The sequence below is a fragment of the Rutilus rutilus genome, assembly GCF_951802725.1.
Source record: "Rutilus rutilus genome assembly, chromosome: 6".
NCBI classification, from domain to species: domain Eukaryota; kingdom Metazoa; phylum Chordata; class Actinopteri; order Cypriniformes; family Leuciscidae; genus Rutilus; species Rutilus rutilus.
The window spans coordinates 44,774,020-44,793,012 of record NC_140214.1 but is presented as its reverse complement, the minus strand read 5'-3'; the positions used below and the strand labels follow the sequence as shown (position 1 = coordinate 44,793,012).

Genomic DNA, 18,993 nt, shown 5'->3' with positions numbered 1-18,993 from the left:
TCTGGTGTATCATATGATATAAAACAAACATGCAAACATTTTTACATGGTCTTTTATATTTTGTCTAAAATCAGACTATTATTTCATATTTCAGGCTTTACAGGGATAAGTTCATGTTCATAATGAGGAATCACTATAGAGTAATGTAGATAAAGACATTTTTCAGATGAGAGCAAAACATGACAAAATATATTAAAAGACTTACAGAGCTCTTCTGGAGGTTTTGATGACTGCCGATAATCTAATGAGACACTCGTCTGATTTCTTGAATTTCTGAAGCTCAAACTCCTCCAGCTCCTCCTCTGATGTCAACAACACAAAGGCTAAAGCAGACCACTGGGCAGGTGAAAGGTCACCAGATGAGAGACTTCCTTTGCTAAGGTGGGTCTGGATCTCGTTCACCAGAGTTTGGTCGTTCAGTTCATTCAGACAGTAGAACAGATTGATGGATCTCTCTGCAGGAAGATCATCTTCTAATTTCTGCTTGATGTACTGAACTATTTCCTTGTTGCTCTGGTCATTGCCGTCTTGCTGTGTCAACAGACCCCGTAAGAGTCGTCGATTGGACTGGAGCGACAGACCGAGGAGGAAGCGAAGGAAAAGGTCCAGGTGTCCATTGTCACTCTCGAGCGCCTTGTCCACTGCAGTCTTGAGGAAATCAATCATGGTTTCATTTCTGTTTTCCTGTTCTGTAGACTCATGATCAAACACACTTGTCTTGTTGATGTCTAGAAACAGATGTGCATAAAGGGCTGCAATAAACTCTTGAATGCTCAAGTGAACAAAGCAGTACATGGTACCAAGAACGATCCCTGTTTCCTCCTTAAAGATCTGGGTACACATGCCTGAGTACACTGATGCCTTATAGACGTCAATACCACAGGCTTCCAGGTCTGTGTCATAGAAGATCAGGTTGCTTCTTTCCAGCTGATGAAATGCCAGTTTTCCCAGTGAAAGGATGGTGTCTTTATCCCAGGAAACATCTGGTGTGTATTCTCCATCATACTTTCGGCGGCTCTGCTGGATCTGAAAGCGGAGAAAATGTGTGTACATTTGTGTCAGAGTCTTTGGAGAGTCTTCAGTGTTTGATTCCTGCAGTGTTTTAGAGATCTCATCAACCTGAGTGTTTTTCACATCATTATTTCTTTTCTCCTCCAGAATGTTCTGGAGAACCGTGGCTGAAATCCAGCAGAAGACTGGGATGTGGCACATGATAAAGAGACTCTTTGATTGTTTAATGTGATCTAGGATTGTGTTGGCCTGATTCTGATCAGTGAATCTTTTTTTGAAGTACTCTTGCTTCTGTGCGTCACTGAATCCTCGTATCTCTGTCAGCCGGTCGATACAGTCAGGAGGAATCTTACTGGCAGCTGCTGGTCTGGTGGTGATCCAGATGAGAGCAGAAGGAAGCAGATTTCCCTTCATGAGGTTCGTTAGGAGAACATCCAGAGAGGCTGGTGACGATACATCACGCCACATCTCATTACAATCAAACCTTAGAGGAAGGCGACATTCGTCCAGTCCATCAAGAATGAACAGCACTTTGAATTGATTCCTTCTTGCAAAGTTCAGTCCTTTTGTCTCTGGGAAAAATTTAATTACAAGGTTCATCAAACTTAATTTTTCTGCCTCCATTAAGTTCATCTCTCTGAATGGAAGAGGAAATATGAAGCTGATATCTTGATTTTCTTTTCCTTCAGCCCAGTCCAGAACAAACTTTTGCACAGAGACTGATTTCCCGATGCCAGCGACTCCTTTTGTCAGTACAGTTCGGATCTTCTTGTCTTGTTCAGGAGCTTCAAACAGATGTGTGCATTCAACCTGTATCTCTTGTGCTTCATGACGCCTGGAAGCAACTTCAATCTGTCTCACCTCATGTTCAGTATTGACCTGTTCACTGCCACCCTGAGTGATATAGAGATCTGTGTAGATGTTATTCAGAAGTGTGGAGTCACCTTGCTTTGCAATTCCTTCAAACACACATTGATACTTCTTCTTTTGGCTACATTTCAGCTGAGGAATGAAGAGCAGCACATCTAAACACAGGAACAGAAAATTGATAGTTTTAGTATTTATTTTCTCTTCTACATTTATAAGAGACAATCAGACAGATGATCATGAGTCTCTTACCTTCTAGAGCATCAGCAGCTTCATCTTGCTTCGTCTCTCTCAGGTAATGTAGTGTGAGATCAAGAGCTGATTCTTTGATACTGGATCTGTTGTCAATAAAGTCCTTCACAAAGTGTTGTGTGTTCTCGTTTTGTAATATTTTCTTAAACTTCTCCAGTTCATTCTTCAGAAATTTGATTATTTTTCTCTCAAGACCCTACAAACAAAAGTAAGAGAAAAGACACAATTTAAACTAAATTGTACATCTACATTTGGTCAACACAATTTATTCAATAACTACAATATCTATATAAAAAAGAACCCAGTTAAAAAACTAACATGTTAACCAGCTGTTATTTTTAACAAATAGAAAAATGAAAAATATGTAAGTGCTTCAAAGGAAAAATTGTGATCTGGAGGAATTACATTAACTTTGTTATATGTTTGATAACATATTTGTTTGATGTAAATATTAAACATTTATAAAGATATGTTTTCCTACGTGGAATATCCCTAGAAGATTTTCTTTGAAATTCTCCTGTTTGAATCTCTTCCTGTGAGTCTGAACGTCTGAGTCTAATGTCTCACATTGAAGCCTGTAATCAAATAAATAAAATAAATACAGATTTTCCGGGCAAAATATCACAGAAAGAGAAAAAAGCATTAAATGCGAATACTCTGATAAATATTTATTAGATTATTCAATGAGAAATATCACGATAAATGATAAATAATGATAAATATTTGATCTAAAAATGTTTCATGATTGGTAGATGCTGATACACCGTTTAAACACAGTCAACGTGTGACAAAAAAATAGAAACTCATGAAATACCTTTTATTAGATGATGGTGTTTTCTCACTGAAGTCTGGTACTTCATCTTTAGACTGATCACTCTTCAGAGACTCAGAGCTGGATACATGTGAGCCTGATCTTACACTGATGACACAAAGAACAGAGAGAAAACACTTTAGTAAAGGAGATACTTTAGTCTCATTTGAAAAGGTTTAATATTGCAAGTAGTAATTAAATGCAGTATAGCTGTGCATTTGTCCATTTATGACTACAGTTGGATGGATAAACATATTACTTTATTGTGATTACACACACACACACACACACACACAAAACATGAACATTGTCCTGAGACTGGGCTTCATACATTATTTACAATCAGAAACATAAACAATTTAAGGCTTGTGTCCTATTTCAGAAAGTCAATAACAGGACCCCATCTTTTTTCAAAAACTGGGGTTTTTAATTGCAGTTGTGCTGTCAACCGTTCCATTAAATAAACTTGTCTTATCTTTTGTGTCCATTGCGTAACGGTAGGTGGCTCAGATTTTAACCAACAGATTGTTATAATTTTCCTTGCCGTCATTAAGAGGAAATGGAGAAGAAATGCTTGGTCTTGAGAAAGATTGTCTGGAAAGATATCCAGTAAAGATGTTTGGGAGTCTAAAGAGATGTTCACTTTTAGTGGATTTTCCAAAATGCCCTTAATGTCCTTCCAAAAGTTATGTATGGTGGGACAGTCCCAAAAGATGTGAGTTTGATCACCGACAAATCCACAGTTTCTCCAACATTTGTCACTCATGATACTCTTGGCGAAGAAAGATTTTAACGGAGTCCTGAAAAATCTGGTTTTCGTCTTCCAATCAAACTCCTTCCAGACCTGACTGCCCACACCATTATGACAGCCAGAGCAAATGTTAACCCAAACATTGTCATCCAAGGTAACATTCAGCTCCATTTCCCATTGTTGTTTTATGTGTTGTGTGTTATCTGACATGTCAGTCAACAATTTTTTGTACATCAAGGACATTTGTTTTTTCATCACACCACCATTTTCAATCAAATTAATAAAATTATTCTCTATATTTGTAGGTTCTCTTCTGATCAGTTCCCAATCATTATGTTTTGTTACATAGCTCCTTATTTGAAAATACTTATATAAATAACTTGAGGGTAACTTAAATTTTGCTCTTAATTGTACAAAGGTTTTAATTACATTTCCGTCAAACAATTGATTCACTGTGAGGAGACCCCTCTCAGCCCATCCCCGAAAGCCGCTGCTGTCTGTTAAAGATGGAAGGAACTCAATATTTCCATTAATAGTCATAGCTCGAGATAAAGCAGTCTTTCCCTTCAACTGCTTTTGGACCTTTTGGACAAATCTTTAATGTATGTTTGACCCATAAATTTGCAACTTTTATTTTTTTTCTGAGACTGCAGGTTGAGAAATGGGAGTTGAGAGACAGAGACTCCTGGCATTGAATATTCTTCCATAGAGACTCACTGTGACTCCGGATCATGAATGATCCATGCCACCACAGCCTTGATTTGGGCAGCCCGATAGTACAATTTGAAGTTAGGCAGATTTAAGCCCCCATTTTCCTTAGGCAACATACAAATTTTAAGGCGCACTCTTGGTCTTTTGTTCTGCCAAATAAATTTTGACTTTAATTTATATAGAAATTTGAAAGTAGATTGTGGTATAACAACAGGAGGTTTTGGAACAGAAATGATAATCTTGGAAGAATATTCATTCTTACACATTCATTTCTACCCAAAAGAGAAAGTGGTAGTACATCCCATCTGTTTAAATCAGTTCTGATTTCATTTAACAATTTATCATAGTTAGATGGAAACAACTGCGTAGTCTTGCGGGTAAGAATTACTCCAAGATATCTGAACCCCTGCTTGGAGTGTCTGAATGAGACAAGATTATCAAACTGCAATGGCAAAAGTCCAAGCAATCATTAAGGCTTCGGATTTGTTTGTATTGATTTTATAACCTGATATCATACTATACTCCTTAAGACTGTGGAGCAAGGCTTGAACAGAAGTGATAGGATTTTCCAGAAATAATAAAATATCGTCAGCAAAAAGTGACAATTTGTGTTGAACATTTGATTCATCTCTTATTCCCTATATGAGAGGATTGGATCTAATCAGTTCGGCTAACGGCTCTATACTCAAAGCAAATAGTGAGGGTGAAAGAACTTCACCCTGCCTAGTGCCGCGCCCCAGTGGAAAAAAAAATTGAGCAGTGCCCATTGACCCTTACATGTGACTTTGGGTTTTTATAAAAAGTTTGGACCCACTTTATAAACGTCTCATTAAAGCCCATGTGCCTCAATGTCTGTTGTAGGAAGCCCCAGTCTACCCGATCAAACGCTTTCTCAGCATCCAAGCTGAGAAGCATTGATGGGGTGTTCCTTTTCTGTGCCACTATTTGGAGGTTTAAAGCTCTTCGAACATTATCAGTCCCCTGTCTATGGGCGATAAAACCAGTCTGATCGGGTTTTTTACAAGTTTTCTTATATATTTTTGTATTCTGTTTGCAATGATGGCAGTCAGTATCTTTAGATCAACACAGAGGAGGCTGATGGTGCGATAAGACGTGCACAGAGTAGAGTCTTTACCATCTTTATGAATGACACTAATAATAGCTTCAGACCATGACTTAGGAGGATCCCCCTCTGAAAGTGCATAATTATAAACTTTATCCAAAAGAGGCGTAAGCTCTTTTTCAAATATTTTATAATATTCTCCTGGGAGGCCATCCACTCCTGGAGATTTGTTATTTTTAAGTTTTAAAATGCTGTTTTTTATTTCCTCTCTTGTAACTGGGCGTGTCAATAGATCGGCTTCCTCCTCAGTCAATTTGGTAAGACATATTGAGTTGAAAAAGTTCTCTGTTTTTTCCTCCTTATTTTGACAGCTCTCTCCCTTGTACAATTCTTGGTAGTAAGTGGCAAACACCTTTGCCACATCCTTGGGTTGTGATAGCATTTCTCTAGAATTTGGACACTTGATTCTATGGACAACTCTGCTTCATTGTGCTTTTCGCAGCTGAAATGCTAACAGTCTGCTTGCCCTGTTACCAAATTCAGAATACTTTTGATTTGTGAATCGAAGCTGCCCCTCTGCTTTATAAGTTAATAAGTCATTTAATTTCTGCCTATTTTCTTACAACATGTTAAGTGTGTCATTATTTTGTACTGTTTGGTATTCTTTCTCTAATTGTCTAATTTTGTTTTCCAATCCTAATTGTTCTGCAAGCCTCTCTCGCTTTAATCTTGATGAAATCGCAATAATGTTTCCCCTTAGTACTCATTGTCATTAAATTGAATATACTCTAATAACACTTTCCTAATTTGTTGTTGAATCACTTCGTTATTTAGAATAGATACATTTGCTCTCCAGTACTTAAAATTATTATTTGGACTCAGCTTTAACGTCAAAGAGACTGGAGCGTGATCTGAAATGGTAATTGCTTAAATTGTACACTGGGTCACTCTATAGGAATCTACACCAGTCATCAAAAACATATCTAATCTTGAGTGACTACAGTGTACATGTGGAAAAAAAGGTAAAATCTTTTTCCTTGGGATGCAGGCGACGCCAAACATCTATCAAACCCAACTCATCCATCAGTGCACAAACAGTTAAAGACTTCCTGGTCCTTGGACCAAAGTCAGCAGGGAGCCTATCTAAAGATGCTCTCAGAACACCGTTAAAATCTCCCCCTATAAGAATAATCCCTTCAGCTTTGTCTGCTATCAATGATGCAATATTTTTAAAGAAAATAGGACAGTCCTCATTTGGAGCATATAAATTTACTAGAGTCATTTTAATGCCCCCTACATATCCAATCACCATCAGAAATCTCCCCTCCTTGTCACTGAAAGTTTTCTCATGGCAAAAATACACTAACTTGTTGAAAAGAATAGCAACTCCTTTTTTTCTCCCACTTTGATGTGAGGAGCTATATTGCTGGTCTACCCACTCTCTCCTCAGCTTCATGTGCTCCTTGTCTGAAAGATGCGTTTACTGGAGCATTGCTATGGCACAGTTAAGTTTTTTTTTCAATTGGTTCAGCACGTTTTTCCTTTTAATTGGACTACCTAAGCCTTTAACATTATAGGTAACACATATTAGATTATCCATCTGTTGTTATGTTGTATATTCAGCTACTATAACCCTTTCTTGATTCTCACATAAATCACTATAAAAGAATCATTACAAAAAATAACAGTATAATGGCCCATCAAACATCTCAGGACAAAAATAACATTTGCAAATGAACACATAACTAACAAATTGAACAATGCAGGCTTCCACATACCCGACTGGATCAAATGTGAATCTTTTAACTAGATCTCAAACTTGAATGACCCAGTCCCCCGTGTGTCTTGGGCGGAGGCTGGTGACTGGTCCTCCGTGGGGAAAAACACGCCGTGTGTGGTGTCGCTGTCGCTCCCAGAGCGTTTCGTTTGCGACTTGGCTGTGGATAGATGGTCCTCCACTTGGTGGTTCTCACGTCTCGTCCATATTAGAAATCTTCACTTTTTTCTTCTCCTAACTTATACTGGTTTAATTAGATAGATGAACTTGGCGAAGGTATAAATTAGTTATCGGTGTTGAAAAAGGCTTTGATTTCGGCATTGGTGAGTGTCGGAGGTGAGCTTCCCTCCCTCCAGGAAATATATGCCAGGCGGTGTGTGAAGAAAGCTCGGAGGATCATCAGAGACTCTAGCCACCCGAGCCATGGGCTGTTCTCACTGCTACCATCAGGTAGGCGGTACCGCAGCATCAGGACACGCACCAGCCGACTCCATGACAGCTTCTTCCCGCAAGCAATTCGATTTCTTAACTCCTGATCCCAAGTGATCAATAACCATAATCACACTGCATCTCAAAACACCTCTACTTAACCTACTGTATATTTACATTTATTTTCTTTCGCATGTGTATTTATTGTATGTATAGATGTCTATATTGTATATTGTACATTATTTATTGTATATTGTATAGTATATATGGTGCTGTGAGTTATCGTGCGCACATTAGAGGTGTAATCTGTAAGTGTAAATTGTTTCGTCCATTGTGTCATGACTGCTATGCTGCTTGGAACTGCACCTAAGAATTTCACCACTGTTGCACTTGTGTATATGGTTGTGTGACAATAAAAGTGATTTGATTTGATTTGTCGCTGGGCCTCCGTTGGGTCTCCTTCCCACTGTATTCCACCCGTCTCGGCACAGCTCCGTCTCCAGTCGCTCCCTCTCGTCCACTCAGGCATGCACCCCCAACTCCTCAAGTACCAGCACAGCGTCTGTCAATGTCGGGTAGGTCTTCATGCCATCCTCCATAAAAACTCTCAGCTGTGCAGGGAAAACACACTTTGCCCTAATGTTCTTCATCTTTAGCTGCTTTACTGCATCACACACCAGCGCTCTTTTCTTCTGCAGCTCGGGAGAGAAGTTGTGATCAAAGTAGATCTGTTTTCCTTCGTACATAACTTTTTTCTGCTCCCATTTATTTTACTGAGAAGTCCAAAAACCTAACGACAAGCGAGCGAGGGGCTGCTTCAGGGTTCTTGGGCTTGGCAGTGAGCGCTCTGTGTGCCCTTTCAATGACGATGTTAAGTTCAGGGGAAGTCGAAGAACAGATTTAAGCAAATCATGTACAAAAAGCTTAACATCTCTTCCCTCGTTCTCTTCGGCCACTTGATAAATTCTAAGATTGGTTCGCCTTAGACGATTTTGCATATCTTCACATCGTGCATTCAAATCCATTTCTCGGTGCAGTAGGTAACAAAGGGCCCGCTCATGGCGCCTAGCCGTGTCTTCATTAGCACTAATACAGTCCGCCTCTGTGGTTCTCTTTTGCAGTTCAATAAGTTCTCCTTTCAGTTCACAGAAGGACGTTTCCAGCCGTGTTAAAGATAGCTGGGTCTGAGCGTGTCCATCTTGGTTGTCTTTCCTCAGTTTCTCGAGCTCTGCTAGTATTTTTGACTCGGAGTCACGCATGCTAGCATCAGATTGCGCACTCTGCGTTTGCATCAGAGTTAGCTGCTTCAAGTTTTCGCCTTTCTCCTTAGCTGAGTCCTGTTTAGATTATCCTCTGCCTCTAGTTGTCGACATGTCGAATTTGTTAAGAGTCACCGCATTTTATGCTCGTTTTGTTAATAAAATTATAAAAAATTTCGACGGAGCGTGTCCCTCAAGCTGCTGCCAACATGGCGTCACCGGAAGCCGTTCATGATCTATTTTCCATAGTGAATTTGTGTCTCCTTGTGGCTGCCTGTGTAATTGTGTTACTGGAATGAGTTTCATGAGGTTCCAGGAATTGAGTTTTATTGTGGCTTATTGTTTTATTCAGTCAAGTTACCTTTCGAAAGCTACAATCGATGCTGCGCTGCTCAGCGCATTGGGAACATATTTTATCGTGACCAGCTGTGAATATTGTGTATAACACGTCAAAGAAATTACCCGGAGGTAATATAGCCTCGGTCGGTGACGTCATCGGCGCGCCCCCGCGACACAAGGCTATAAGTAGATCAGCCACAGGTGCATCGTCAGGTCTTTTGTCTTCAGACCATTACTGTGCATGTGTGAACGTCAAAACTCTCTCTGTACCTTTTATCTGCTACAGATCTTTGCTAGGAGTTAGTTTATTCAAGCAGTGTGCAGAAAATTTCTCATTTCTCAAGCCTTTTTCTCTCCCGCACATCAAAGAGTTTAAAAAGTAAAAAAGAGGAGAAATGAGCCAACAAAACAATAAGTGTTGTGTTCCTCCATGCTCCCATTCCATGTCAGAACTGGATACACACACTTACTGCTTGCTTTTTTTTGGGAAAGAACATGCTGCCCTTGCATTTGAGCATGGTGATTGCGAGCACTGTGGAATGTTCACAGTTAAAGTGCTTCGCGTTCGCTTTGCTTATTTCAAAGGGGTAGCGCCCATAATGATTGTGGGGCTCGCGTGCGATCTGGCTGAGAAGCGAGAGACGAGACGGTGGTTCCCTATCGCTCGCTCTCTCTCTAGATCGCGATGTCCTTTTGCCTGACTACCGAAGCGTGCCTCGGCGCTTCTTCGGCTCGGGCAGAGACATTGAATCTCGTGGGTTTGTCGCCTCCGAGCGTTTCTCCCGTGATGATAAAAATGTATCTGATCACAACAAAAAGAGTCACATAAAACACAGTCTATAAATAAATAAAGATTGTAAATATTTATGTCTTGTGTCCTCGACATCGAGCCATTTTACTATCGTGGGTGCGAGGGCACGCGATTATATGATATTGCCTCAGTTTGGAGAGACGCTCGCGGGCTATCTCTCCCCTGGGATCACATTATCAGATGCATTTTCAGCGGTTAGGCTGGTACTGCGTTGTACACCATGGCCGTGTTAAAGGCATACCAGGTTGATCTTATGAAAGATTTAAACACAGCCTCTCATCCAGACCGTGTTTGCTTGTCTGATTGGGATGTGTTTATTGCTAAGGAACTGATATTTATATATATATATATATATATATATATATATGTATGTATTATATATAATATATATGTATGTATTATATATAATATATATGCATGTATTATATATAATATAATATTGTCTGGCTGTTTTCCGGACACATTTAATTCTGAGGAATTAAAGCTGCCTCCGAACACATCTCTCGTTATGTTAAAACGTTTGAGAGGTTCTCGAGGTGGTGACTTGTGTGATGGTCGGAATACAGCTAGACTGCCCTCCTTGAGGATCTCTATGACGTTAACTTGGTTATGGGAAAACCTTATTCTTCATGCATCTTTGTGCCCTTGACGTATTAAGACTATCATGGGTGCAGGGGTGTGTGGTTATACGATGATGGGCCAGTCTGAAGAGACATTTTCTTCTCTTCTTTTTGCTCATCATCATTTTAGGAGGGTTCAAAAGCAGAGTTTAATGAGTTGCGCTCCCCCTCGTGAAAACTGGGGACCGGCTCGTTGTACTCAGCAGCTGCATAATAGACCTAAGACAAAATCCTGAGGGTTGTTTTGTCCCAGGTCTGTGGGGGTGTGCCCCTATGGGACAAGACATGTAAATCAAACAGCTCCTACCTGACACCCTCACGAAACCACTGTACTTCCTCGCCACCTCTGGTGATTCGGGGAGCAGCGGTTTCCAGCGAAATGTTAGATGTTCTGTTGCTTTTCTGCTGTCATCCAGGACACGGAACATCTAACATCCCCTCAAAAGGAAGTGTTAAGTTGATACCACTCTCAGAGAGTCTGGCAGCGTGGAAACTTCTGCCAGGTTTTTCTATTTGGGTATTAAGTACAGTACAAATAGGATAGAATCCAATTTATTAATCGTCCTCCGCATTTCAACGGCGTGGTATTCACTTCCGTGAGACCGGAACTGGCGCATGTACTGTCACAAGTGCTACAATCTCTGCTGAGCAAAGAGGCCATAGAACATGTTCCTCTTCCAGAGAGAGAGTCAGGCTATTACAGCAGATACTTCCTGGTCCCCAAAAAGGATGGGGGGTTGCGTCCAATCTTCGATCTTCAAGGCTTAAACCGTACAGTTAAAGCACTCAAGTTCAAGATGTTAACGGTAAAGATGATCGTGTCATAAATTCAACATCACGTTTGATTTGTCATGATCGATCTGAAGGACGTATATTTTCATATAGAATATTGCCACAATACAGGAGGTTCCCAAGTTTGCTTTTGGGGGCAAAGCTTACCAATATTGGGTCCTTCCATTCGACCTAGCCATGTTATCTCTAGGGGGCTGAGGTCAACGCCAAGGGCATTCTCTCTCCCACCCTGAGGGTAACATGTTTGGGGTTAAATGAGACTCTGTCACCATCGGGCATAATTGTCTCCCGCTCGTGTCAGGACCAATTTTAACATCCTAAGCAACATCTAGCTAGGTCAGGACATTACAGGGGTCTCATGGCAGCTGCGTCCACAATGATTCCTCTGGGCCTTTTGCACATGAGACCATTTTAGTTGTGGCTCAAAACGGGGGATTTCAACTACAATCTCCAAGGGCAAATAAAGGCAAGAACACTCGCTGAGTGCTTCGTGTCCTTTCTAAAATCCATGTTTATGGTGAGTCACGCGCTGAACGCTTCGTGCACTTTCTAAAATCCATGTTTATGGTAAGGGTTACGCGCTGCGGCTTCGTTCCCTTTCTATGTGGTTCAGACCCCGGTTCCTTGCTTTGGGTCCCACTTTAGGTGTGTCTTGCTGTCGCAGAATGCTAACGGCAGACGCCTCCCTGATGGGCTGGGGAGCGGTCTTAAGTGGTCGTCCAGCTCAAGGGGAATGAGGGGCATCAACTGCTTCAAGCTGATGATTGTATTTTTGGCCCTGAAATACTCTCTCCCTCAGTTGAGAGACTGTCATGTCCTAGTGCGGCACAGCGGCAGTCTCTCACATAATCACCAGGGAAGTTTGTGCTCACGCAATCTGAACAGAAAAGCGGGGCACATCTTTCTCTGGGTTCAGGAAAAGTTCCTGTCACTCAGGGCAGTGTACATCTCAGGGCACCTGAATGTGGGAGCAGATTTACTGTCCAGACAGAAACTACTGAGAGGGGAATGGAAACTCCACCCAGAAGTAGTCAAACAGATTTGGATACGAAGCGGAGGTGGACCTCTTCACCTCTTATCAGAAAGTGCAATGTTCCCTCTACTTATCTCTGAATCACCCAGCCCATGGGTCTGGATGCGATGGCGCACACATGGCCTAGAATGTGCATGTATGCGTTTTCCTCCAGTTTCTCTGCTCCCAGGAGTTCTAGCCAGAGTTTGGTTCTCCGAGATAATATCTCTCCTCAACGGCTCGCCTTGGACGATTCCGGAGAGGAGGGACCTTCTGTCTCAGACGGAGGGCACGATATTCCATCCCAGGCCCAACCTCTGGAACCTTCATGATTGGCCCCTGATGGGTACCAACTGAGGGGCACTGGGCTTTTCGCCTGTTGTTGTTGAGACCATTCTCAGTGCTAGTGCTTCCTTCACTAAAACGAGTTATGTCAACAAATGGAGTGTCTTTGAAAGGTGGTGTGTCATAATGCAGATCCAGTCAACTGCCAGATTGCTTCGGTTCTGGAATTCCTGCAGGAAATATTATCATCAGGCACATGCCCCGCCACTCTCAAGGTTTATGTGGCCGCTCTTTCGGCTTGCCATGCCTTGGTTGACGGGGTGCCACTCGGGAGACATCCTCTGTTCGTTCAGGTCATTCATGGCGACTGAGGCCTCTCATAAAACCAATATCCTATCATGGGACTTAGCTTTAGTCCTAGAGGGTCTGGTTGAGACTCCTTTTGAACCTCTAGAATCAGCATCTGACAAACTTCTGACTCTAAGATGTTTTTTCTTATGGCAATAACTTCTTTAAAAGAATTGGGGATATGCAGGCTCTGTCAATTTCGCCACCCTGTTTAAACTTTGCCCCAGGAATGGTGAAAGTGATTTTGCATCCTCATCCTGATTACCTGCCTAAGGTGCCTTTTTCGACTGTACATCCTGTCACGCTTGAGGCCTTCTGCTCTCCGCCGTTCACTACGCCGGGACAGGAGAGATCTCATAGAATATGTCCAGTCCGTGCTCTTCAGTCCTACGTCCACCGCACTAGCCAGTGGTGTAAGTCAGAGCGACTTTTCACCTGTTATGGGGGCCGCAACCGAGGGGCTGCTGCCACTAAGCAGACCATGTCACATTGGGTCAGGGATGCTATTGCTCTTGCCTATGAGGCGTGCGGCCAAGTTTCGCCAACGGGTCTAAGGGCTCACTCCACCAGAGGGGTCGCCTCCTCTAGTGCTTTGGCAAGAGGTGCCCCTTGCAGTTTGTTTGTGATGCGGCAGGTTGGTCCTCTCCGCACACGTTCATAAGATTTTATAGTTTGGATGTTCATGCCACTCCGGGCTCTCATGTCCTTGAGTCGACATCACAAGCTAATGTCTAGGCCTTCTTGCGTTCTTGTGAAACACACCTGCACAACCGTGGGGGTCCAGACATTTTCAAGCACGACGGCGTGGGTATTCTCATTCCCAATGCGCTGAGCACCGCAGCATCGATTGTAGCTTTCGAAAGGGAACGTCTCCAACTCGCTACCCCGGCACCACCAACCCCACCACCAGTCACCATCAGGCGAAACCTGCGCTCACTTTCCCCCTCCCATCTTTCCTCTTCCGTGTCATCCTCTCTTCCCCCACCCTCACAATTCTCATCTCTGGATGTGAATACTGCAACAGATACCTTATGCTCCACTCTAACCTCTTCTCTAGACAATATCTGCCCTCTCTCCTCCAGGCCAGCATGCGCTACTCCTTCTAACCCCTGGTTATCTGAGGTTCTTCGTGAACACCGGACCGAACTCAGGGCAGCAGAGAGGAAATGGCGCAAATCAAAAGACTCATCTGACCTGAGTATGTATAAATCTCTCCTCTCATCCTTTTCTGATGATGTTCATGCTCCAAAATCTTCATACTTCCACAACAAGATCAACAGCTCCCCCAACACACGATTACTCTTCAAGACATTCAACTCTCTCCTCTGTCCACCTCCACCTCCACCCACCTCCTCTTTAACTGCCGACGATTTTGCGAACTTCTTCACCAACAAAACAACAACCATCAGCAGTCAATTCTCAGCTCCACACACACAGGAACCAAGACTGACCCCTTCCACAGCCAATAACCCTCTGTTCTCCTTTTCTCCGCTAACCGAGGAAGAAGTATCTACACTTCTCCTCTCCAGTCATCCTACCACCTGCCCTCTAGACCCCATCCCCTCACACCTTCTACAAACCATCTCTCCCACACTTCTACCAGCACTCACACACATCATCAACTCATCCTTCCATACTGGCACCTTCCCTACAGCATTCAAGCAGGCTCGGGTTACTCCACTGCTTAAAAAACCAACACTAAACACATCATTTGTAGAGAACTACAGACCTATCTCTCTCCTACCATTCATTGCAAAAACACTTGAAAGAGCTGTTTTCAACCAAGTAACATCCTTCTTGTCTCTAAACAACCAGCTGGATGTCAACCAATCTGGCTTCAAGAAAGGGCATTCAACTGAGACTGCATTACTGTCGGTCACAGAAGCCCAACGGATTGCAAAAGCTGCTTCCAAATCTTCACTCCTCATTCTCCTGGATCTGTCTGCTGCCTTCGACACTGTAAACCATCAGATCCTTATGTCCAGCCTCTCATCACTGGGCATCACAGGAACTTCACTCGACTGGTTTGAGTCCTATCTCACAGGTAGGTCCTTCAAGGTCGCATGGAGAGGCGAGGTATCCAGAGCACATCAACTGACCACAGGGGTTCCCCAGGGTTCAGTTCTTGGTCCCCTCCTCTTCTCCATCTACACTACATCACTGGGACACATCATACAGGCACACGGGTTTTCCTACCACTGCTATGCTGATGACACACAGCTCTTCCTCTCATTTCAACCAGATGATCCCACAGTAGCTGCACGGGTCTCAAGCTGTCTGGCACACATCTCCACATGGATGAAGGAACATCACCTGCAGCTCAACCTGGCAAAGACTGAGCTTCTCGTCCTCCCTGCCAATCCATCTCTACAGCACGACTTCACCATCCAGCTTGATTCATCATCGATCCCCCCATCAAGGTCGGTCAGAAATCTGGGAGTAACGTTTGATGACCAGCTGACCTTCACAGATCACATTTCAAAGATAGCTCGATCATGCAGGTTTGCGCTGCACAACATCAGGAAGATCAGGCCTTTCCTAACTGAGCACGCAACACAACTCCTCGTCCAGGCCCTGGTCATTTCTAGGCTTGACTACTGCAATGCTCTTCTGGCCGGACTTCCAGCATGTGCAACCAAACCTCTACAGATGATCCAGAATGCTGCAGCCCGTCTTGTCTTCAACGAGCCCAAGAGGGCCCACGTCACTCCTCTGTTCATCTCTCTGCACTGGCTACCTATCGCTGCTCGCATCAAGTTCAAGGCATTGACGCTTGCTTACAGATCTATCACAGGCTCAGCTCCCTCCTACTTTCACTCACTCCTACGAGCCTACATCCCTACCAGACACCTACGATCGATCAACAAACGATGTCTCGTGGTTCCATCACAGAAAGCTACAAAATCACTTTCCAGAACATTCTCATTAACAGTTCCATGCTGGGGGAACACTCTCCCCACCCTCATCCGGAATGCAGAATCCCTGACAACATTCAAAAAACAGCTGAAAACCCATCTCTTCCGTGAGCACTTACCTTCATAAAAAAAAAAAAAAAAATTAATAAAAAAAAAATCCCTTTAAAACCTCACTTATCGTGCTTATGCTACTCTGAATAATGCCTGAACCTTGTATTCTGAGCACTTCTTGCGTTGTTGTTGTTTTTTGCCTCTTCATGATGACTCGCTTAATTTTTTGTCCTAATTTGTAAGTCGCTTTGGATAAAAGCGCCTGCTAAATGACTAAATGTAAACGGGGGCGCGCCGATGACGTCACCGACCGAGGCTATATTACCTCCGGGTCAATTTCTTTGACGTGTTATACACAATATTCACAGCTGGTCACGATAAAATATGTTCCCAATGCGCTGAGCAGCGCAGCATCTCGTTCCGCTTTCTCAGGGAACAAGGTTACAGTTAAGTAACCGGAGACGTTCATTCACATAAACCACTGTAGACAAATAATATAACAATATAATGTAATGTAAACACACAAAATACCTTCTATAAGATGATGGTGTTTTCTCACTGAAATCTGGTACTAATCCTTTAGACCGATCACTCTTCAGAGACACAGAGCTGGACACATGTGAGCCTGATCTTACACTGATGACCCAAAGAACAGAGAGAAAACACTTTAGTAAAGGAGATACTTTAGTCTCATTTGAAAAGCTTAAATATAGCAAATAGTAATTAAATGCAGTATAGCTGTGCATTTGTCCATTTATGACAACAGTTGGATGGATAAACATATATACGTTTAGTTGCATGATCTATTTTCCATAGTGAATCTGTGTCTCCTTGTGGCTGCCTGTGTAATTGTGTTACTGGAATGAGTTTCATAAGGTTCGAGGAATTGAGTTTTATTGTGGCTTATTGTTGTATTCAGTCAAGTTCATTCACATAAACCACTGTAGACAAATAATACAACAATATAATGTAATATAAACACAAAATACCTTTTATTAGAAGATGGTGTTTTCTCACTGAAATCTGGTACTAATCCTTTAGACCGATCGCTCTTCAGAGACACAGAGCTGGACACATGTGAGCCTGATCTTACACTGATGACACAAAGAACAGAGAGAAAACACTTTAGTAAAGGAAGATCAACTGTGTGTGAAAAATATCTGTCTTTATCTAATCCTCCACAGAAATACACACACTCATACAATTTACAGTTTTATAGTAAACTACTATTTTATTTTACTGGCTCACATTAGTTAAACAATTTCTTTAATATACATGAGAGAGATTAAATATTTAAAAAAATACTTCACTCTAATTTATGAGAACATTTCAAGTTTTTGTTTATTGACAGAAATAGAGAGCAGAAATGTCTGTGCGACACAGTTTTGTTAGCATACTTGAATTAAATTAAGTGTATAGTTGTTTCCTAATGTCTGTAAATAATTTTATGATCTAAAATCTAAAGTAATTTATTTGGATTAATTCAGCATTTAGAAGGTTATTAACTGTGATATTTTCTATAGAGTGTTTTGTTACAAATTTATTAAATGTTTAATTTAAGTTCCAACATTAAAAATTAAGACTTTGATTTTAGTAGGGTCAGTTTCTAGCTAGAGACTCCGGCCAGTCCTGTTTTCTCTATTGTGTTTTAAATGAGTCAGACCACTGAGACTCTCACCTTTCGGAGCCCAAATGGCTTTCTGGCCCAGACGTTGAATAATTAGGCTGATTGGATTAGCATATATGTGTTTGAATAGCTATGCTGATTGGGTCTGTTTCTCTTGAGCAAGCCAGATAACCTGCCAAACCGGTTTTCGCTTGATAGAATCAAATCCTCCCTACTTCATTTGCATGCTTTGTTCAGAGTCTCCACCTCTATGTAATCCCTCCCCCTTGGAATGTATATAACTACAATGCATACTGTATTAGATTTAGATTGTTGGATGACCTGCAGCACGCTCAATAAAGAATAACTTCTGTTTGAACGCGATCCCAACGTCTCCTGGTCTCTGCTTTGAAGAAGGAAAAAGTTCCCTACAATTTGGTGCCATGTGACCCAGATGGAGAAAAAGGAAACTCAGCAAAGAACTTCAAGCTCAAAGATCTGAATCTTGAAACTTCAAGCTCAACAAAGATCTGACTAAGTTCCAGACTGAATCACCTGAATCCAGATTGAAACTTCAAGCTCAACAAAGAATGAACTTTTCCAGACTGAATCTTGAAACTTCAAGCACAAAGAATCTCAAAGACTGAACTTTTCCAGACGGAATCTTTCTCTACAAACTAAAAATTTGGTGAGTTTCACTCCATTCAAAGAACCGTTGCAAACCAGTACAAATTTGTTTATCCTCTGCGCTGTCAGAGAAGAGTTAACAGACAGCTGCAGGGTTTTGTTAACTAAGTTATTGTTACTAAACTGCTCCGAGACTCGAAGGTGAGATCCAAATGCAGCTTTTATTATGGGGCAATCCAGACACGTAATCCAATAAAGAGGCAATGGGTCAAAACACAGGAAGGCAGTCCAAACAAACAAATAAACAAACAAACAATCAAAACAGGCAGGGGTCAGAGGCAAACGAGTAATCCAGGGAACAGGCAAGAAATCCAAAAACCAAGAGACATGAAACCGGGGAAAACACTCAGAAATGCAGTGTAACAACATACAAAACTTCGCGGTGAGTGAAGGGGTGAACCAGGCTTATATGGGGTGAACTAAACAAGAAGATGAGATACAGGTTAATGTGATAATCAGGGATGATGAGTCCGGGCAGTGAATTATGGGAAATGTAGTTGTGAGTGAATAATGATAGTCTGGTGTGGAGTGCCCTCTGGTGGCTCTCAAGGGCACTCCAGCTGGTGACCATTACAGTTATCCTCTAAAAATTGTAT

At 42.0% G+C, this 18,993-nt stretch overlaps 1 protein-coding gene across 1 annotated transcript in view; it reads right to left on the bottom strand.

Annotated features, from left to right (window-relative positions):
* Positions 1-18,993, bottom strand: part of LOC311292518 (uncharacterized protein) — a 1,083,963-nt gene that overhangs the window by 952,062 nt on the left and 112,908 nt on the right. Inside the window, exon 3 of the mRNA XM_084412230.1 lies at positions 2,945-3,049. Within this exon, the coding sequence (XP_084268356.1) occupies positions 2,945-3,049 (105 nt within the window). The remainder of the gene's footprint in view (positions 1-2,944; positions 3,050-18,993) is intronic.